The 23240-nt window shown below is 39.5% G+C and overlaps 1 protein-coding gene across 5 annotated transcripts in view; it reads left to right on the top strand.

Annotated features, from left to right (window-relative positions):
- TRIO (trio Rho guanine nucleotide exchange factor) overlaps positions 1-23240 on the top strand; it is a 255684-nt gene that overhangs the window by 52264 nt on the left and 180180 nt on the right. For 4 of the 5 annotated variants that reach the window (XR_008731238.1, XM_055704044.1, XM_055704043.1 and 1 more), the window contains exon 2: positions 21611-21685. Coding sequence is in view for 4 of the 5 variants with exons in the window: in XM_055704044.1 (XP_055560019.1) it covers positions 21611-21685 (75 nt within the window). In the remaining variant the exon portion in view is untranslated. Of the gene's footprint in view, positions 1-4713; positions 4787-21610; positions 21686-23240 lie in introns of those variants that run through there. The other variant, XM_027812968.2, reaches the window with a different exon arrangement.

The following is a 23240-nucleotide window of genomic DNA, read 5'->3' as shown; positions in this document are numbered from 1 at the left end:
AATGGAAACACGGCAGGTTTTCGCTCTGAGGGTAATTGAGCACTGAAAAAGGTTGCCCAGAGAAGCTTTGGAATATGGTCCTTCCAGGTTTCCAAGATCTAACTGAATTAAACTCTGAGCAATCTGGTCTGACCTCAGAGCTGATCTTGATTTGAGCAGGAGATTGTACTGTGGGCCTCCCAAGGTTCCTTCTAACCGGAGCTAGTCAGTATTTGGATCCAGCGTCCAAGTTACACAGAGCCAAGAGAAGCTGCTTGGTCTTTCAGGGTCCTGAAATGTTTCAGGTGCTCTTGTAGTACTTACCTGAAAATTTTTGGATTGCTTGTTTCAAGTTGCAGGCTTCTGTTCACTTAAAGGGTGTAGAGAGAATCTGAGTATCCACTAGCATTTTAAGACCTTAAAGTTGTTTAAATACAGGCCTAAAGATAGCAGTAAGGACAGCACGAAGTATGGCTGATGTTGAAATTTGTTTCTGCAGTTGCATGAGCGAAGAAAATTTATCACTCTGAAAACTGAGGCAGAATAGGAAACTCGCTTCTACGTTGGCAGTACAGACGTAGGTGCGGGACCGCTTCTGGCAGGAGGAAGCTATCTTAAGAAAGAAATGCAGCATAGTTTCTGATGCAGGTGGAGAGGAAATCGTGGACTGTCTGTTATGTCAGATTCATGTCTTCATCCACAGTCTAAGCATCTTATGTTAAAAGATAACGTCTTAAGACTACTCAGTTTAACTGCTTACATGTCCTTGTTATCCCGTATGCCTTCCTGTGCAAGTTTAAACTACAGAAGTCTGATGTGTAAACATCAGCTCTAAGGGCAGAATACCAAAGCTGCAGTTAACGGTTGTGACAAAGGGATATCAAAAATCCCAAAATCATCATAACTGCTCAAATTCAGGTGCCTTTATACATGTAGGCCTGTGCTAAGTTAATTCTGCAAACTGGCTGAATGTTAAGTGAGAGGAATTATCCTGAGTTGAAGCATGAGATGTGTAGTATTATGAGTTGTAATTGATTTTTCAGATATGCCAACATTGAACTAATACAGTTTTTGAATAAGAATATACTGAGAATTAAATGTAAATAAGATTGAATATTTAAAAAGACTTGGAGAATGAGAATTGCTTCTATAACTCGTGAAAAGTTTACCCCGTAAGCCTAAATCCAAATCTCTGTCAGTACTCATGTAAACTAAAAAGAATGATTTAGAAATGTAACTAGGAAAAACGGGGCTATAACTTCTAACTCCATTAATTTAATGCTGCAGTGATACTTTAAAAAAAAAAAAAATTACCACGGGAGTGAGGTTGTATGAAAGAATACAGAAAATGAGGACAGTGGTCAGTTTATAACTTTTTTACTCTGCCATGTGTACTCTTGCTTTCTGTAGGTATGCAGGCTGTTAAAACCCGGTGTGGTTTTGTGCCTTTGTGGGGTGTCTGGGTGTGCTGAGGAGCAAGTGACCTGCTGGTGGTGGCCTCTGAGGGTTACGGGCAGGCGCAGCTGGACGCCTTCCTCCCTGTCCCCATGGTGGGAGCACCAGGGCTGTGCCAGGCAGTTGCTGGGGAGAACTCAACAGTTGCAGGCCTGGCCCAAATGTGCCTGCAGTTGCGAATGAAAGAGTTCCCTATGTAGCCCGTGTTTAGTTTGGAGTGAAGTAGTGTGTATAGACAGTCTTCTCCTCCCCCCCCCCCCCCAATTCTTTGGGGGATAATTGTTTCTTTGATAGGTTTGCCCACATGATGTTGGCAAGGCCAGTGTGCCGTACTACATAGATATTTACTGGTATGTCACAGTGAGCTGCATTCATATTCAGCAGTAAACCCTGGCATCATGTTAGAAGTTGAATTGCTTACATAGTTGGCATAGTCTTACTGAAGTAATTGCTGATGTATGGGGCAGTGTTTCATGGTAAAAAACACCCTTTCAAGTGCCTGAGTCATGTTAGAGGCATGTTGTCTGGAAATGGCTGAAAGAGATTCCTTGTTGCTTTCCTTTGTACTCTCATTTCCTGAAGAAGAACAAGGGGGGGGTTAGTAATTTTGTGTAGCAAACTGACATGGAATCATAGTGGCCCTCAACTAAGACAGCCCGTGTCCTAGGTCTGTCAGGAAAGTATCAGTGCTGTGGATTGATGCACTTGCTCCATGACACAGATCAAATGTGTTCCTGTTTGTACACCTAACTGTCAGTGACACGCTTTCTGATACATTAGGAAGAAGCTGTTCCTGTCTTGATTTGCTTAAAAAAAAGCCTCTCGTAGTCATATCACTTTTTCAATGAGATAATCCACTGTTAGCTGTTCTAACAAAATCATGCTGTTTTGTTTGGAAGTCCTGGAAACAAAATACGAAGTTCATGAAGTATTGGCAAATGTACGGAGAAATGTGGAAATTATCTGTCTTGCTCCTGGTTTTGCTGTACAAGTTGTTAAAGGAGTCTTGTAGAAGGACCAGTGCTGACAGGGAAGCTGGAATCTTTGTCTGCCCAAATGCTTCTGCCATATAGAACAGCAGTGAGTAATATTTCAGATTACAATGAGAAAGGACTGTCTAAATTCAGGGTCATCATCTTAAATGTCTTTGGGTTCTATAAGCAGCAAAGTGGTGATGTCTAATTTAGAGCAATTAGTCATATTCTTTTTTCCTTGGTGCAAACTGTGTAATTTAGCTAATACAGAGGCCAAATTTGAATTCAGCTTGTCCTGAACCATTAAGACAACAGCCTGTGAATAAGGCTTAAGCTGTAGTCTAATAAAATGTGGCACTTCTTCAGAGCTGTTGGGGAGTAGAGACCTTGAGTCATTTTGCCTAGAAGTGCTCTAGTTACGGCCTGGATTTCTTGTGCTAGCATGTCAGTGCCCTGTGACGCACTGTCAGTCTTCAAAAATGGCAAGTAGGCTGAAATTTTTACTTTGTTTATAATACCTTGTCTTTCTCAACCCAACCCACATAAGCCAGTTTCTTTTAACTGAGTGCAGTAATCTCTCATATTTATAGCTGGCACTAAGGAGTTTAAATCCATAGGACGTACTATTACAATTCAGGTATGTTGGCTTTTTGATTAGAGATGATGAAATAATAAATGGAGCATTAGATATCTTTAAGGTGAAATCAAGCAGATTATTTTGTTCTTCTCCACTGTATCTTATCTTACATTTTATCATCTGGTGCTGTAGGCAGTTGTTCCTCACCCTACTAATGCTTAGTTTGTTCTTCATTAAATTGTTGCTGTAGAGTGTTATCTAAATCTTAGGTATGTGTTATGTTGAAATGATAAATTTATCATACAGTTAATTGTTAAGGTTATTTGTTCATATCTGTAGAGTAGTAACGACAGAATATTGGGGTGCTGATAGGTTTTTTTTTTTTGTTAATTTTTAGTCTGAAAAGGATTTTCTAGTGTTTTAGAGATTAGGATAAACTTTGAATGTATCACTATAGTTTTAAAGCAGTGTGTATGTTGACTTTCATTTAGGTCATGGCAATATCTTCTTCAGGAGGATAAACATTTCAGAAACTGGGATGTGGATGTTCAGGGGTAATCGAAGTATTGTGTTTCATGTAAATGTAAGCAGGGATGAAATGATTAAGGAAATAATTCTAGATTTTGTTACGTACTTACGTGGGATCTCCTTGCTAGCAAATTCTCATGTACACTGAAGCTTTTTATGTAACAAATGTTTAATATTGTACCATGATGATTAGATAGTAGAATTCATAAAAACAAAGCATGGGATTAAGTTTACAGATGATCCAAATACGACCAAAAAATAAAAATAATAATTGCAGATCCTTGAAGTGAATAGCTCCAAAGGGGGTAATAACAACTGGGAATTGCTAGTGAGTGTCCAGCTAGCATTCAACTTCTACAATTGAAACGGTAGGCTTGTGTAGGATGAGTGGGCAGAGAGAAGGTTGACTGTTGAGTTTAAATTGCATTGCACTGCATATTTCAGATTTTGCCATTTGTGGTGTACTGTATGAAGGGTGGCTTGAGTCCAGACACTCAGGTGGTGAACCCTGTTACTCAGTTTTATTGGCATGTTATTCCCTAAAGTACAAACATTAGAAAGTTTAGATAATTAACCTTAAATTTTAAATAAGGCATTTAATTAGGAATCTTATTTATAATAATTTGCTTGTCATAGATAAATATATGTAAGATTAATAGCTTTTATTTGCAACAGTGGTCCTTTCTATTGTTGAGTTTTGCAGATACAAGATCTCTAGTGCTTAACTTCAGACTTGTATGTAGCTGGGGAGGAGACTGTTTTTAAACTGTCCTCCGATCTGGGAACAGTTGCCTCTGGGTATTACATAGGATTAAATAGCAATCATTGTCAAAGCCTATTTGGTAGTAAATCCAGGCAGAGCAACTGTTAAGCAGACTGACAGTCAAGCAAACTGTACAGGCGGAAGATAGGCATTGACAAAGATGACTTGGATTTTGAACATGTATTGTACCTTTTTTCACCTGACTGCTCAAACAAGACTAGTTGAAAATTGTTTTTACATGGAAATAGAGCTCCTTGGAGAAGAAAAAAATCTAGCAGCTGTAGAAACTATATCAAATTCACTGGGGTCTTGAACTCAGATCTGAGTTTCTAACATCAGGATTCATTTTTTCTGATAAAGGGATAAGGTTTTAATTTGACGTTGTTCCCAAGCATTGTTTAATTTATCCATTGTGTTGGCCACAGACATATTGAGCCTCTGGGGTATGAACAATGTGTTCTTATAAATGGGATACATACCAAAAAACGGGTGTACTGATACTTCTCAATGGTAAGTCACTTGAAGATTTATTGAACTATGTTTTGTGATAGCAGGCTGCTGTATAATATTAAGAATTAGACTGAACGTGTACCTTTAGTATGGTAGAATCCTTTCTACTTGCATGTTAGTTAATGACCTTGTAGGATGGAGAAATAGAAAACATAGCTATGGTGGGTGAAGCTTGACAGTGCTTCTTGACGATGTGTCAAAGCAATTCTGTATTCTTTTACTCTCCAAATAGATGTGGGTAACACTTCATGTTTTCGCATGATGTAAGTGATAATGGCAGCTATGGTATTAGGTGTCAATCAAAATAGTGTGCTTGTAATATTAGTCATCTGCTGAAGGGAGCATAAATGTAGATACTGAGCTCGTTATGAAGAAGGAATGCTTGTGGTATGATCAGGGCAAATAGCACTTCAAGTAAATGAAGAAGATTCTGGAGATAGGGATGTACGCAGATAAGCTAATTGGTGCCTGTGTCAAACTAGCATTGCTCACCTGACAACTGTTTATACAAAGACATCTTTGAGCCAGTACCAACACTGTTGTTTTCTTGCTCTAAAGCTGTTCTGGAGAGTGAAAATTCAAAGGATGGCATTGTAGCCGACTAGTGTAATGCAGTAATTCTGGCTTTTGTAATGTGATCCATAATCGCCAGTGGCTTTCCAACAAATGCTCTTGTCTGTTTTAGGTTGATTTTATTGTAACACGGGGTTTCCATGAATCTTCTCTTAAAAATTTTCTTTATCTCTTTTGGAAACAAGGAGGACCACTGAAGATCTTTCCCAGTTGAAGACTCTGTTTGGCATATGACATACAGTTAACTTTGCTTGGGCTTGCCACAGTATATTAAAATTCAAATTCACAACTAAGCTTCTAATGTGTGCTACCCCTGAATAGAAATATATGGGCCCAGTTGGTTTATCTAACTTAGCTCATCTTCTGCTGGTTTGATGGGCTGGAATTTCAGAACCGGATCAGCTCCGTGGTCTGGTACCAGAGTCAGCTCATAGTCTTCACTAACATGCTTCTGTTCTACTATACTTTGTAAGTGTACAGAGATACCAGGCATGTACTGAATGAGTAGATCTTAGTTTCTCTTGGTTTTTGATTGTAAATTTAAGCATAAGGATATTTTTTTAAGGCTACATTATACATTTCTTTTACCGTGTGATGTAGTGATTTCAGTTGATTATTGGCAGTCACTTTGTTAGAACTGCAGTAAGTCAAATGCTTTTTTTTTTGGACTGAATAGAGGCTCTCCTTTCAAGATTATTCCACAACTGAAATCATTGAACTGGTTTCAATGTGCTTTACAAGTTGGTTAATTTAACATGGGTTTTGGAAGAGGACTTGCAGAGTGTCACTCAGAGGTAAAATACTGATGGTTCCTTAAACAGTTTGTCTCGGTGTCTGTTTAAACACTAAATTGCATTTCTTTCTTTTAATCATAGGCCCGATTTAAGATAACTTCAATCATTGATTACTTTGTCAGCTTTAGAAAGTTTTGGGATTTTTTTCTAAATTCAGTTGTGTTTCTTGCAAATTCATCGAGTATCTGAGAGATTTTCATGGCTGTCGCTATAAAAGTATTTTGTATTGATTTTTGGCAAAATAGCTCTCTAACCAGCTTATTCAATGTTTTAAAGTTTTGCTTTTAAACCCTTTTGCTCTTGAGGGAGCAGGGTGTTAGTAAGAAGGATGTTTGTTGATGTCCCTGTGCCTTCATGTTGGAGATGCACATAGCCATGTGGATGGAATGCCTTGATGCTGACCAATAATGGTCAGTCAGCCTTCTCTTAAGGAAGGCAAAGATGAGTATTTCAACTTCTGGGGTTTTTTTAAACAATAGCCAAAATGTGCAAAATCAGTTACAGATACTTGACTTGCACTTAACAGTCTGTACACACTTGGCTTGAACAGAGGGTTGGGGTTTTTTTGCCTGGTATTTAGCTCAACTGTGTGTGCTGCTTTAAATTTGTGTTTGGAAGTCTGCATACTTGCCAGCGTCATGTGCTGGGTTCTGTTTGTGAAGACAGTCTTCCTGATAGAGAGCATGGCAGTTTTAATAGCCTTTCTTTTTTGAGGTTGGGGGAGAATTCTATTTATAATGAATTTTTTTCCTGTGTATCAGTCTCCTCCCTTAGAGCGAAACTTCCCAAAATGTCTTTCTCCCAGATGACATGCCCATTTCAGTGAGGAGATATCTCTTTGTACACCTTTCTTATTTTTAATCAGTTTGTCAATGGACAGCTACATTTGATAAACAAGATTTAATGCATGGGAGCCTCTGTTTGGACTACTGATGTGTTGGTGGTTAATCAAACTAAGAATCCCCAGCCTGCATTTGGTAATTATCATAAAACCCTGGCTTAAGCTGGCACTGCCACCAAAAGGGAATATTGATTGAATTACACCCTTGATAATGCAGTTGCATGGAACTTGACAGAAACTGTCCCTTGGCTTTTGTGTTGTGCCGGTGCATGTGTGCACACATGTACGCCCCCGCAATCATTTAATGAGCTATCAATAACTCTTTGTACAGATGTCTGTACCAGAAAATTAAAATATCTTAGTTTTGTAGTGAACTTCTGAGTTAGCACTTTGATTATGCTTAATAGTGGAGTATCTCCTTATTTGAAAACTGTAAATAACTACAAAAACTTTTCTCTAGGACTTTATGTTTAGTCCCCCAGCTGCCAGTAGTTACTTCCTGCCTACCTTAACTGTATCATATTGTGTTAATATGTTTGATGGAAGGAGTTATAATGCGTGGAATAATTAAGCCTTCAATTCAGTTGTAATCAGTTGGTAGATGCAGATAGACTAAAAAGTAACGACACTGGGCTGAGCTGGTAAAATGCAAGTGGAGGGGGGAGTTTTACTTCCTATCTAGAGGCTCTGTAGCCGTTCCTTCTTGCTATAATTGCAATTTAAAAGTGATTTAGTTTTTTGAACGTTACAAAGTAAATAGTCCATAGCAATAGAGGGCTATTGGTCAGAATCACCAGCCTTTTCAAGCCTTTGTTCAACAGAAAACAGGGAAATCACAATAAACTTGACTGTCACATTCGATTGGAAGTCTTTGCAAGAAATCAGATATTTAAATACCAGTATCTTTAATGTGGAATAGTGTGCTCTAAATTTGAAAGATCAAAAAAAATCTGATAAGGTCAGGGAGTTTATATCCGTAGAAAGTCACTGAGCCAAGAGCTGGAAGAATGACAGTTCAAAAAATGTGGATGTAAGAATAGTAATTTGAAAAGTGATTCTAATGGCAATCAATTACCCAAAGAGGTCAAAAGCAGGCCTTGCGTAAAGATGGGATTATCTCACATCTGCTAGTGACAGGCTGCTTTGGTAGGCAACGTAAGCTGCTGATACTGGCCCGGTCTGAGAAGCATTTTGGACTCATTCAAGGTATTTTCTCATACATCCAAATAAACCCTAGCTTTGGTGATTTTGATTCTTATATTAACATTCTTCATAAAACAATTGCTTAATAACAAATCTATCATGAAGGCAAGTAGAGATGCTGTGTTGTAGTGCTGTAACTTGGATGCTTATCATCACCATGTGTGTTGTTATTTCAGGCATAAATCCTGTTAGTTGAAAATTTTACTTTTAATGAGTCTCAAGTACTTCACATTTGTTTTCCCCAGATGTTGAGATGGTTGTACAATTTTTAGTCTGCATTGAAATCAGGGCAGTTTTGTTGCTGCTAACAGTATTGGCATTCTGACAGAGATGTATCCTGGTAACTTGTTTACAGCTCCTCCTTTAAAGAATTACAACCCATGGAGTTTGTGTTTGGTGCTCAGTTACAGAATTCAGGACTAAGTTGGCATTGGAAATAGACTGGTTTGAGCTAACTGGGATTAATTTGTATACAGTTGAGTTGCATGTGGTAATGGTCTAAGTCTTGCGTCTGATCCTCGTGAGAAGTATACAGAGTCAACACATCTGCTGGAGGAAAGGGTCTCCAGCCGTCTCAATCTGATGTATGTACACAGAAGTTACTGTTAAGTAAGTTCTGAAGAGGACTAGTTCTCCTGATAGGTCTTGTGAAGAGTAAATGGATAGTAGGTAACATGTTCCATCTACTTCTGTTACTCTTGCAGTCAAGTAGTGCCAATGAACTGACCTATCATTAGCCACAAGCACGGTTGTTGCAGTGGTAGCAGTGGTTAAGTAAATCAGGGAAACACTATGCATAAAGGACTTGGTAAGAATGTTCTTGTATATCAAATGTACTAGATGATGCATGGTATACACATGTATACACTCATGCTTAGTCAAGGAAGCAAGGAGGGAGGCTGTTGTGATGTATCAGCTATTAAAACTTTTGGGGAAGTCTTCTAGGGAGAGGTTTGAGTCCATGCCTTGCATTCTTCTACCTGGATGCTCTGTAACGCAACGCTGAACTCAACACTCTCCCTTGTGCTGAGTCCAGAATACATCCATTATCTGTCTGTATGCTTTGGAATAACCAAATGCCTTGTGCTGGAGAAGGTCATGATACTACTTCATGTTCAAGCTTTCAATAGCTGCCAGGCTAAAAAGACTCAGTAAACCTCTGACACAACTTAATTTCTCAGGGGTTTTTTTGTTTTTCTTTTAAATAATAGTAGATATGAGAGTTTAAAATTTGAATGGGATGTCAGGGTATTGGAGCTCAAAAGCAAGTAAGAATGCTGCTGCATGACTTGTCTACAACAAAAGTGGCTCTAAACCAAAAGCACTTTAGTAGAGAATGCTTCTTATTTAATAATGTGTAAAAATAAAAATATTTGCCAAACTAAATAATGTATCAACTGTTGCCATGCTGTACTACTGCCATAAACTTGTGTTTTAGCCAGATGAGATGGTGTAAGAGTTAGGCGGCAGGAAATAAAGATGAGAACAGCTAAAGAAAAATCTAATTTCATGGTTGTTACTGTTCTACTCTACAGAAGTTAATACTTCCAATTAAGCTTGCTAGGCCATTTAGCAGTACACCTATGGACTGCTAATTTTTTTAGAGTTTAAAATCTTCAGAGACAACTTTGTCTGTCTTTAATCATGTTGGAACCGAAGACATGAAGGCAGAGGCATTGTTAAAATCTTACCTGGTGCTTTTAAAATACATTGTAGACTTCTGAAGTAATGCATTCATATGCTTGCCAAAGTACATAGCTGCTTTTTAATGCAATTAAAATGTTAGCTCCTATTGTTGTCTTAAAGAGCTTTTTCAGGAAATCATATACATTTAGGATTTTGTGTAGAGTGAGTCAGTGTTGTAGAATACCAACAAACCCATTTTAATTGAGCTTAAATTAGGTCGGTTTTGTGAACTTAATTAAAATCTTATAACTTACAGTTCTTGAGTCATTGTTGTTATCCTGATTTGCAGATGGTATCACATGGTGTGTGTACTATACTACATAGCACTTGGTAAGTCTGAGCATGTTCTTTAAAGGCATGGATCAGAGGTGCTAGAACATGCCCATGTGATAATGCCCTCTATTGAAATAAAAATAATAAGGAAAACGTCTGCCAGTGGTGGTATTTTGCAGGTAGTGTTACAGAGGTGGATGGCTGGATGGTTTGGGCACATAACATCTTTGTATTCTCCATCCTCCAGAGGGCTGAAGAATAAAGGTGATGGGTTGAATACTTGCTGCCTGTGCTAACAGAAAAGTAACTGTCTGCACTTTGTTTTAATGAGTGCACCCATATTGGGTCCACAAATTTGTAGTTAAAACTTTAAACATGAAATAGTGTGAGCTCACGAGTATTTGTTAGACTAGGTTTGTTGTGCTGGCAAGTAGTAGGAAGTGGTAAGTTGCAGTCAAGTTTAAATAACTTTTGTCTAGTTTGGCCTGTAAAATGACCAAGGGTTTGTATGTGATTTTTTTAAAAAAAGATGAAGTAGATCTTCATTAGCACACTTGTGAGTATAATGCAGTGCCCCTGCTTTCAGGTGATTTGTTCCCAAAGAAATCAGACACTATTTTAGTAGATAACAATTGTTTGATTATGCGTGCAAATATTAAAGCTATAGAAACAAATCTGGATATCTGAATGCCTTTGGAACATTATGTCTAGAGGCTTCTGTCTCAAATAGTGTTAAGAGCTGCTTGCTTTGTCTTGGATGTCTCAGTATTGCATATGCTACGTATCTTTAATAATGATGAGTTTGAAGCTGATTTACTCATGACTTGAGGATAGGTGTGCTGGTGAGAAATCCTTCCCTGGTTTTGAATGCTGAGTTTGGGAGTATGCTTCTGACTGGAGTTGTGGAAGCGCACATGCGGCATTTATAGTAATGTGTATCCATTTACGGAAATGGATGAAAGTGAAGGCAAAATGTTAATGTTGTTCTCATTACAGTAACGTAGAAGGAGCTGAGTAAGTGCAGTTCACAGAGAACACCCAGCCTTCATGTAGGTTAAATTCATGTACTTCAGTAGCTATATAAATGTAGCTCTAATAAGATTCAGGCTGCTTGCCTTTGTCATCTGATGGAAATAATCTGCTAGAGCAAATTTGATAAATGAAAAATGCAACCTTCCCTTCTTAATCGTGACAATCCACAACACCCTTTCTGTTGATTCTCCAGTGAAATCTATTCGCAAAGAAAACGTGGTAAGGGTGGGGTTTGGTTGTGGGTGGGTTTTTTTTGTTGTTGTTGTTTTTGGTTTTTTCCCCCTAATGAAATTTGCTAGAGGGATCACGGGGAGGATTTTTGGCGGGGGGGGGAAGGGGCGGGGAAGAGGAAGGTGTGCGTGACTTAAGATAACTCGTATTCTGCCTACGTACGTTTGGGGGGATGGATGCGGGGATGCAGCGAGTGGTGGCAGCACGATGGCTCAGCCCTGCACAAAGCTGGTGATGTAATGTGTGGTGCTGGGAGTGCGGCGGCCATGCGGGAGCCATAGCCATGCTGTCACCCGCTCGCATGCGGATCGGGCTGTGCCCCACCGCTTCGCTCCGCTGAGCCTGTGCGCAGCTCGGTTTTGTCTCAGTAGAGCGTTTGCTTGCTCACTTTTTGCCTTCTATTGTCTTAAACCTGTATTTTTTAATTAATGCGGCATGTGTGTTAAGAATACGTATGCACCTGCTCAGAGTAATTCAAGCTATCATTTGTAATGTAATCCTCGAGCAAACAAGACGGGTATTGGACATCTCTTTTGGCATTTCATGCTAATCATGCTCTCTGCCTTTTAAAGGCAGGGTGGGAGGGAGACAGGTTGCTGTTAGCAACCGCTTGCATATTAGAAGTGAAATACCCAAGCTTTTAATTCCCCTGTGGATTCCTGATCAGTATTCTTTTTTTTTTTTTTTTTTTTTTTTAAGCATTGGTTTATTCTAACTAGTAGCACATGTTAATCAGTGTTTCAAGTAAAATAGTCTCTGTAAAAAGGTAAAAAAGGAAAGCAGGGAGAAGCTCTAATGTAAAACTTTATTTGGCCCCCTCTAAATGCTTCTAACACATCTGAAGCTAAGGGGCTGTATAAAACAAGTTGCAGATGATTCTTTTTCTCTGTTGTTTGAATTGATGTGAACTTGACTGTTTTTGTGATGCAGCATGAAGAAAAGTGCCTCCCCCTTCCTCCACACTTGATCTTTTGCATGTGCACTGTAATGTAGCAGAGAAGCTCAGATTCATCCTACATTTCCCGTGTCTCAGTGCTCTTACAGCTCGAGCTTCTTACAGCTGCAAACTAATAAAATGGGAATTTGAAGGAATGAGTACTGTGCGCTAATCCAGTTTTGACATACATCTTGTTGCAAACTGCTGGTTTTGCCACAGAAGGAATATCAAATGTCGTGCAAAAAAAGGAAGGGAGGGGAGGAAGAAATATTAAACAAAAACCAGTTGTTTAATTACTAATGTCTCCAAGTAACAATGTAACCTAGTCTAATTTTTGCATATGGATCTCCATAAGGTGATGAAAGTGTTGTGAAAATGTGTGCATATTAAAAAAAGAAGGGGGAGGGGAACGGAGAGAAGGGGGAAAAAACCCCCAGAAAACCCAGTAAATGTCTGATCTTGGAGCCTATGCATCATAGGAAGCCCAAAAGCAATACTTTGTGCTATAAAAATGTGTTTCTTCTGAAGAATATGCAGTCTGGTTTTTGGTGTTTTTTGATTGATTTTCAGGGCTGATGGAAATAGTTCTTCTTATTGTTGCTCAGGATAGAACAATGCAGGACAATTTTCAATCTGTTTTAACCTGCTTATTTTTACTGCCCTTGCTGTAGTTTTCATCAATTTCAGTGCGGAAAGAGATTTCTCCAGATGGTGGTTGGGAACAGGAGCCAAAGGACATGATCTAAAATGTTATGTTCCAGCTGTTGCTGCACAGAATTTAGAAGCTACTGCCTTTCATTTGTTCTGTGTTTTCAGCAGAAAAATAAGTAAAATTGTTTAGAGACCTTGTGATTAAAACAACTGCATGTTAAACCAGTCTTTTATAGGAGACTGGGTACCCTCCCGGTAGCCCTGAGAGTGTAGACCCCTTAAGCCATGAGTGTCTGTAGCAGCAAACAATAAAACAATAAGGGGAACAGCAGTGAGCGGTGTGCTGCTGCTGTATTTGAACACCACTACAAAAAGGTTTGCCACCTCAGCGGGGCAGCGGACTATTGCAGCGCTTAGAGGTGGATGAGTGGTTCCCACCAAAACAAATTCACTCCCAACAATGTTGGTAGGACATTAGGAACAGGTTGAACATCCTGAATGGATAGATAAATTTAAGAACACAGTTCCCCTCACTTCAAAGGGGGGAAACTAGTCAGATTTTTATTGTCTCATCTTAAGTTTTGGTTGAGAAATGGTCATTTGTACTTCTGGCTTGCACATTTCATAGGATAAAAGGGTAATTCGGGATGAAAAGGACCTTACGACAAAATACAGATAACTCTAAGGTTTCTGTTACCCACTTAAAAGGCAATTGCAGATTTTTAACAGAGTGATTTAGTATTTGGAATTTTCTTCAACTTAGGTTCTTAAGGCAGCTCCTCAGAAAGTTTTGCAGCATGCCTTTGGTAGTTAGTGAAATTGCTCTTTCTTAAGTTAGGAATAGATTAATTTCTTGCTTCCAAGAAAAGGATGCTCGCCTAGTGAATTTGATCTTACTTGAGTATTTGCTGTCAACCACACCAGTAGCCTTTTCTTGTCCCACATCCCTCTGTAGGACATTGTGGCCCTCCCATAATTTACAGTCAGGAGAAGTGCGTACTGGTGTTAGGACAAACTACAGAGCTGTTAAAAATGGTAAATTTTGCCTCTTACACTTGGTAAAAATGCCAAAACCTGAAAGTGGCTGAAAGAGCTGGTAACCTTCTAATGAATCTCATTTTCTTACTTCAAGGCAATTTCGAAGTGGTCGGCTTCTGTGAGCTCTCAGTTGTCATGTAGTAGAACGGCATACCAGCTCAGTACTGCGGTGCAATTCCCCTGCAGCACCTAGGGAGAGTGCACAGGGTGCAAAACGGGACGAGGAGGGACATTTCTGTGAGCTCTCATGATTTGAAGTGAGGGTTTGAGGGTGCAGTGTTGCCTGATGAGTGGATCTTGAGCCTGATCAGAATTGAAGCGTACTCATGTCATACTCCTGGAATCGCTTTAAATTCAGGACTAGGTTCTTAATGTTGAATGAATACCTGTTAGCTACGACAAGTACTTTGCTTAAGCTCGTGACTAGGCTGCTGGAACAACACTGAAATCACACCCCTCTGTTATATGCCTCTAAGCTGCGTCCTTGTTGGAGTCACCTGGATGGAGGCTTTAGTCTAGACCAAGAAAAGTGAATGAATAAATGATTAATGCCGTGGTTATGAATGTTGCCCAGTGATCTGTATGTCATTCATTTAAAACAACTGCTCCTAGTTCTTCATTTGCTCCTAAAAAGAAAGATGTATAGTCTTAAATATGTCATGACAGGCATATTTAAAAGTTAGTGTTCCTGAGCTGAATTGCTATTACACCTTTTGAAACTGGTCATCTGCAAGCTCAAAGAGCTTCAGAGAAGAGAACAGAATTGCAGTCTTTGCCATAATTTCCCTGAATTCTCTTGCTTTGTTGCAATGTGAAAGATGGTGTGAGATTGCTGAGCAGCACTGAATATAGGCAATGTCTATAACGGGAAGCGATAACAGTACAGTTGGTGAATTGACAGCTCTGATTGCTCTATGAATCCTTTACTTGCATACAAAAGTATGAATTTATAGTTAAGCCTACCATAAAATTGAAATTGGCACTTAAAATACTTGAGTTAAAATCAAGAAAAGCTATCAGTAATCTGATAAATGTGCTTTAACTGTAGTTACCTTTTGCTTCCCTTTGCCAACCCTTTGGGTTATATTCACAATTAGTGATGTTTTTTGCAGTTTTCTCCTTTGTGAAAGTTCAGGTTTCTTTCTCACCTTTACCGCAGTACCCTGATTTCATTTGTAAGCCCAAAACCATGTTGAGTTCAGCAATCATTTTTTTCCGAATCTGATTGAAGGAAAGAATCAAGTGGTTCTACTGACTTAATCTGTACTGGTTTCTATGTACTAACTTCAAAGTAAGGATGTGAAAGGCTTCATAATGGCTTCTTGTGAATCTCCACATACTTTGTTTAAAATTATTTTTCATGCAATAATACCATTTTTAGAAGTTAGCTCACTGTCCTCTTTTAGAAACCTCTAAATGGGAATAAAACCTCTAAACAGGAGAACAGGAACCTGCTTTGTGCTCTCTTTCTCTTTCTGGACACTTGAAAAACATGGGAGGTAGTGTATAAATTACTTGCAGCTGGGGTTTATCATATACAGTTGTTAACTGATAAACAAAATTGAATAAACCTATGGATTTCCAGGATTTAAAATCAATGTCGTAGTCTTGTGATATGGAGGAGGAAAAAGGGCAGATAATGAAACCTTAACTGATCTAATAATGCACTAATTTTATTATATTTGAGCTTCTTTATTTCTTTATTTGGTTTTTGCCTTTTTACTTAATTAGAAGGCATTTTTTCTTGAAATGCAGCTAGGACGCCTTTACAATTAAAGGGGAGGAGTATCTCAGATTTCAGAGTTGTAGTTGATACCATTCATGCTGTGAAATAGAGGAAGTGCTGAAGACAGCACCATCTTGGATTCTTTTTGCTTGAGTGTTTATTAGCTACAGTTTTGAGATTTTGTGTTCCAGGGTGAAGCTCAATCAACACAAAGGGACCAGTGGATGCAAGGAGATGTCCAGAAGTTGTCCATGGAAGTTGTTTTGTCTCTCATCTTCTAGCAAATATTTCTTTCCACTTAAGACTAACCTAAATCAGTCTGATTATTATCTAACACCCTGATTACTGAACTGTGGCATTAATGTAGCAGTTCTGAGTGCCTCTGTCGCAGCTTCTATGTGTTTGGGGTTTTTTTTCCTTTGTATAGAATTTAGCATAGTGTGTGGATTTTTGAGCGGAAGCCTATCAGAGCAGGTCCTTTGAAATGAAGAGAGTACTCTGCTGGAAAATAACTCACTGAGAGAGTTTTCTCTGGTTGAGGATGGAATTTCTCTCAAAGAAGAGGTGGGGATTTAGAAGGCTGGTGCTGGAAGGAGCAGCCTGGCCGATAAGGCACTTGCTTACTGTTGGCACAACACACGGAGTCATTCTTCTGAACTCGGAAGAGAGCCTAAACCATTGATGTATTCTGGATTGAGTCTGGCTTTTTTTGTGTGAGCCTGTGAAAAGGTTGTCTTTTCATGTTGCAAGGTGAAAAGCAGTTGTGTTCTTAAAGGCGGGAGTTTCAAGTTGAGAGCATTTCCCTTTTTTTGTTTGTGCTTTTTCTAGCCACATTTCAGAAAAGTTTCAAGTCAGTTGTGTGTGACAGCAATGGATGAGGGTTTCGTCAGCCTCTTAGCAAAGAGGTGCTGCTTGTAGCCTCAGTTTTCAACTCTCTTTGCTGTCTTAATTTATGTTTCTGTAATTTGTTTGTCACTATAACTGAACGATGCATGCCACCGAAGATACACCTTCAAAGTAATGAAGACTTCGGTGTTCCTGGGGCAGCAATGCATCTTTGGGGAAGCCGTTTCCAAAAAAATGTTGTTTGGTATTGCAGTTCTGTAATGAAATTGTTAGCTTAAAGCATGTGTTTTAAGGCAAATTTATCTGCTCCCTTTGTGTGGCTGGCTAGTTACTGATCACTGCAGTGCAAGATGATTAACAGTTACCTTGTTTCCTGTGTCTGAAGGACACTTCATTCAGCCTTAGACTAGTACAGCATTTGTCTTAGATGGATAAGCTACTGCACAGGGTAGCCACTGTCTCTTACTGCTCTAAAGGTGAGTTGGTCACCATATTTCTGTGCCCATGAGAAGTTTCAGCAAGCTGGGTACCCAGGGGAGCAGCAGTGTTACAGAAATGCTAATTCGCAGGCAAAAGGTGGCTCCTTTATCCTGGCTTACTCTCTGGTCTCCAGGGCAGATGGACGTGCAGCTCTGCAGCCAGATATGTGCCATGGGATTTGGGAACACTTGCACCCCAAGTGAGGGGGGGCTGTCCTGGACGTTTTGGTAAAGGGCTCTCAGAAATGTCCTAGGGGTGATACCTCTACCCAGAAATGCTATCTTTTCATGGGTCTTTGAACTTGGATAAATTAATATATTGCAGCAAAATAGCTTGGCTTCATACAGGGTGAGAAAAGGGGTTAGTACAGACCATTTCGTTTTTTAAATGTGGCTGCATGATGGTGTCGTCTTGGCTTAAGAGCTGTGAGGGCGAAGAGGAGATGGTGTGTTTATGGGAAAGACTTCTTTGCTTTCCAGTGTATACATCAGTATAGAAAGTGTAGGTGACTTCCTTTTGCTCCTTTCTTGTTTGCATGTTTTAAAGATCCTTACTTGTGTGATATAATATTTCAATGACTGCTCTGTAATAACAGGCTCTGTTCTAGTAGAAGGCTGGATATAACTCAGGATTGTGTAATTCTGAAAGCTTAATGGGGGGTAATAGAATAGACTAAGTTGTGTGTTACTTAATCTACTGAAGTTGAATATTAACTAGCATAATTTGAGTTTTTTCCCTCTTGACTGGTAGTTAGGGAAAAGTGTCTGTATGATATATGAGACAACAGAAGGGCATGTTCTACCTATTAAAACTGTGAAACGGTAAAATGAGTATTTCTTTAATAGGTATTGAAAATATCAAGGGTGGCTTTCCTGTTTCAGCCTAAAATTGTCTTTAAAAGATACTGGCGTAGGGTTTATTGTTAAAATCCCCATTTTAAATTAAAAAATACTGTATTAGGTGAACTGCAATAGTGGAAGTTAACAGCGTAAGTATGTGCCGCATGTGCATATACAACATGCTTTCAAAAGAGAAGCGTGTGCTGTGGGAATGAAACCCCGTTCGAATTTTTCACGCTTGCCTAGCTGCTCTGCCATTGAGCTCTGCCATTGAGCTCGCCACGCCGGCAGCGGGCCTGCTGGCCACACGGCCGCTCGCTCCGTGGCCGCTGCGGTGGGCTGCGGGCGGCCGACGGGGCTGCGGGCACTGCACCACGGCAGCGGGAGCTGCAGCCGGCCGGGAGGGATGACATCACCTCCAGGAACATGTGATGCAGCCGGCTGGCGCGGAGGTTGCTGAGCTGTGTAGGGAGAGATTGGTGCAGAGATTTATGGCATTTCATTGGAGTGCGGTAAATGCCTTTTAATTTTTTTTTTTAATTAAATCCTCATAATCGCCAATGCTTTGTGGCGTAGAGGCTTTAAAAAGGGGGGGTGGGGTGGAGGACCCACCCCGAGCCCTTAAGACCTGTTTATTTTGCTGGTTTTTTGTTTTATTATTGCTCTGTTGGAGATAAAAAATACAATACTTTCTGGCTGTATTCACCCTCTTTGCTCCCCAGCATTCTTTCGTCAATTGTAATCCCCGCAGTCTTTTCAGTTAAGCTTTAACACTGCAGAACTGGAATAAAAATAGGCTGTTCAGAGCAGCAGGAGTATGATAATCCAAGGCAGTCAGCCTTAAGGATATGCAGATCCAGAGCATGAGCCAAGTACTAACGTATTTGCTAGGGTGTTTACCTTGAGCAGCCCCTTAATAGTCAAAGAAATGTTAGCTAAGTGTTTCTCACGTCTTACATGCCACAGGCGAAGTAAAATGTGCAGCTACTGCGCATCATATGAGGTGAAGTAGTTTAAGAGCTTAGAAATCTGAGCAAGCAAGTGGTAACATCAGTGTCTTGGGTAATTTTGAGCTAAGATAGGCAGCAAAGTACAGCACTAGTTTCTGCATGCTTTTTAGGCGAGGAGAAAGTGTTTTCTACCTCTAAATTTACTGTAAAGAAAAGGAATCACCATTGCTGATGGGAAAGCTGAGCATGCTAAATCAGTGTTAAATCTTATGGTGGGTAGCTGAAAGCATGTTTAAAAAAAAAAAAATTAATTCTGGAAGTGTGCCTGTATGCCTTAGTAGTCAACTGAAGTCCGAATATTTCAAGGTGGTAAAGGTCTCTGCTGTCTTTTTAGATGAGTTATTTAAGCCCAAAGTTTTTCTTGAAGCCATGTTTAAAGCTTTAGTCCATACTGAATGAAAACTTAGTAGGAACAAAACTGTGGGCAGTTTAAGGAAAAGGTTGATAACCCATAGCCAGTATTCTGGAGGAGGGAATAATACAAGAGGTTCCTTTGGAGCTGTCTTAGACTCCTTAGACTTCTGAGAAAGAAATAACTGTGTTCCTCTGCTGTTTTGTTGGTCTGGAGTTGCTCTGTAATTGCAAAATACTGTCTATGATGTAGAAACCCTCCATGTAGCATGCTTACCCAAGGAACCAGTTTTCCTGGTCTAGCTTTTCTGAGAATGTGTATTGAATTTTGGATTTGTTTTTGGTTTGTGGTGTTCACAGAAAAACAAGGAACTAGCCAATGGCTGGAAGAGGATGTGTTTAGTTTTCTTTTGTTTGTAATCTGGAGTACTGAGACAATGCCTGGGTTGAACAGTTAGAGTGAACTGGAGGGACCCATTGCTGACAGACATTTGTCTAAATGCATTTTTTTAAAAATCCCCAATCATGGATGTTCCATGGTTTTCCACAGGCAGTCCCGTGTGCTGCTGCACAGTTCTTTCCTTTACAAAACTTCCTTCCATTTAAAGCAAACCTCTCGCTGTAATTCCGGCCAATTTACTTTTGCCATCACTAGCCTTTGTTTTGAGGACTGCTACCATGTCTCCCTTCAGTTCTTCAGACTAAACAGTGTCACTCAGTTTACTCCTTCCTCATAGCTCATAACATGTAAACACCTGGCCAGCTTTGTCCTTTGGGTGTTTTGTTTGGTGTGTCCTGGGGCTGTTTTGAAGCCTAGTGCGCTGCACATAACAAGATACTCTAGTGGCACGGGAGTCTCAGTATTGCTGGCTAGAATAGAAAACTTGTGATGTAATTTACATATATGATGCCCTTATTTACAAATCTTGTGTTGCTTGATGACACCAGTAAGGTACCTTCAAGTTTTAGCTCTAAAGTGCACAGTTCTTTTGTTAAAGCGCAGAGCCTGACACCAAAGGATATGGAACATTTGGATGTTTTTGAGGAGGAAGAGAAATGGTGGCCTCCCTCCTGAGCATCAATGACAGCTTCTGCTGCCATCTCTAGAGGGATTGTGGCCCTTACACACAGAGGAACAAAAATGTATTTTAGAAAAGACTGCTACGTACACCAGAGCTTGCTCTTGTAAGATTTCCCTAAAATTATAAATAATTAAGCTTAGTTTACCTTCTAAATAGCTCACTCTTGCTTTTAAGGAACACAACTACTGTGTTGTAGCAGGCTATTTGGGCTGTCTTACTTAACAGCACCTCTGGGCTTCTGCAGTGTTAGAGGAGCTCTTCCTCAGAAGAGGTACTTTCTTCAGAAATGAGATTTTTGAAAAAGCACGTGAATCCAAGGCGGCTGGGAAGGATCGTACAGGCAGTTGAAATGTGGGTACAAAACCACCTAATTTTTATAAGATGAACAGTTCTGTATTCTACAAGTCAACATGGAATGTAAGGTAATAAAAAAATGCTTCCTAAATGTCCCTTACTAAAGAAGGGAGAAGTTTAGAACCTGGCCACAGAAATGTAATGAGAGTAGAGAGGAGGGACAAGCTGGTGATGTGCTGCTTTGTAACATTGACCATAATCACTCACCTTGGGGACCATTTCAGACTTCATGGGTGTATAGAGTTGATAAGACAAAATGTGCTCTCCTAAAAAAAATGCCGAACCTGTTAGGCAGCAGAAGAGGCAAAGTTGAGAGTTCATCTCCCAGTTCTTCTTTCAGAAGTAACGTAAGGGAAGTTGCATGTAAATAGTGTTGGGGTTTTTTGGTGGGTCTTTGTGTGTGTTGGTTTTTTTGGGATTTGGGAATTTCTTGGGGTTTTTTAGTTGTGTTGGGGTGTTTTTTTGACTGGTAATTGTTGTAAAGGTACCTACTCTTATTAGCTTGATACTACTTCTTTCTACTGGAACAAAAGGTGAAATTGGCATTTGGAATGCCAAAAAGCAACAGGCTCTAACTGATAGTTTTTATTTACTGATGAAAAAGGCTGCTTCCAATATCCTGTTTTCTACTGAGGCTTGCCAACAGACTATGCTATTTGTGTTAAGCTAGTCAAAGCGATGACTGGTTAATTAATACATGTTAAAAGTTTAGTTTAATTTTTGCAACCTTCTACTATAAAATTACCTTAATTCCTGTCATCGTAACTTTCAGATTGTATTCCGAAGGTAAATGTTTATATGTAATTACATTCATTAAATGTAGAAGCTGAGCTTGTCTGAATTTTGGACTAATTATCTTGTCTTTTCCTTCTTTTAGGGTTTCGCAAAAATGATGAAATGAAGGCTATGGAAGTATTGCCAATTTTAAAGGAAAAAGTTGCATACCTTTCAGGTACGGTTATTTTCTCCTGTTGTGGAATGTGTAACTGTGGTGTTAGTTACATGTGAAATAGTATTTTAAATACTTAGAATTTCATTACAAAAGTCACGGAAATCTAGGGTAGCACCTATTCCAGCTGGATATCCCAAACATAACGTAAGCATTGTGAAAAGATCTGTATTAAAGAAGATACATGAGTGTGGAACACACTGCTTGTTGTCATCCTGGTCATGTCCCCTCCCCCCTGCATATCCAACAGCATTATTTAGAACAATCCATAGTCCTATTCCTTCTCTTATTTCTGGTTCTTCTGCTGGAGAGTTCTAAAGAGATGGCTTTGTTACTGGCCCATCTGAAGCACTGGAGAAACAGCTCTGTTGCAGAGGTGAAATTTCAGTGCGTATCTTTTGAAGCACACTTAATAGCCATTCATGGTGAAATGAGTTCGCACCTAATTTTAGCTGTCTCCACCGTATACCTTGAAGTTGGTTGATTACTTAACGAGGGATAGCAGAGGATTTAAGAGTGGGGTTTAGATGAATGACTAGCATAACGTATTCTATAACTCGGTAAGTAACTTGATGGAATGGTGGCTGAGGTGCTTATTCTTGTGAACTGCGTTTTGGTGTGACTTTCTGAAGTAAGTACTTCCAGATCTCTTTGGATTAAACATTAGTCTCTTTGCCATAATCTTATTTTAGTGTCCAATGATTTGGAGGACAGTCTTGTACTTGAAAGGGTTGGGGTTTTTTTTGCTAAATAATTTGTCTCAAACACCAAAAATAAAGCTCTTATCTGTAAATATTAAAACATACAAAAGGTTCCCTGAAACTGCACTCTAGAGATTTGCTATGCACGGATGCTGATGCTTGCAAATAGTGTGTAGTTTACAGTACTTCATCCTCTCCACTCTGCTGAATCAGGTAGAGGTGTAAAGCAAAAAAGATGGTTTCTTTAAAAGGTCCTAGCTACTGTAATAAATGATATAACAGACTTCCCAGAGCTAATTTCCCTGATAGTGTGGGAACTCCCGTTCTGCTTATGAACTGTAGTGCTGATGAAGGCTTGCTGAAAACTGTATTTTCAGAGGGAAAGAGGAGGAGAAAAGGGGGTTAAGCACAGTATTTTAATCCCTTGTTACTCTTTTTTGGACCTTCCTTTGTGGCATTTCATGAAAATTTAGTCAGTTTCCATTCCAAAACCTCTGAATTTCCAGTTGTCCAGAACTTAACTTAGACCCTTTAGAAGGGATCTGAAAGATGATAGGTATTCTCTAATGTTAATATGTAAAGCATACGGCATTCTCAAAAGGCATTAATTCGGTGAAAGTGAAGTGGGCCAAGTGAAAGCTGAAGATAAATTTAAGGGGAGGTAATGGCTTATGAACCAGAGCAGATGAGGTGCAGGCAGGCAGAAGTGGTTGCCAGCTTTCCAGTGTGAAGGTAGCATCTTCTGACAGAAGAATGGAGGAGATAGCTGTGGGCAGCAAGACTGGCCAGAACTGATCTGCCAAAGTCGGTAGTTTCACATTTCCATTGCAAATGGAACTCAAATGAAATTAGATACA

Source organism: Falco cherrug, chromosome 3 (genome assembly GCF_023634085.1).
Source record: "Falco cherrug isolate bFalChe1 chromosome 3, bFalChe1.pri, whole genome shotgun sequence".
Lineage (NCBI taxonomy): Eukaryota > Metazoa > Chordata > Aves > Falconiformes > Falconidae > Falco > Falco cherrug.
Note: the sequence above shows the minus strand (reverse complement) of the source record. Positions and strands in the feature narration are given on the sequence as shown.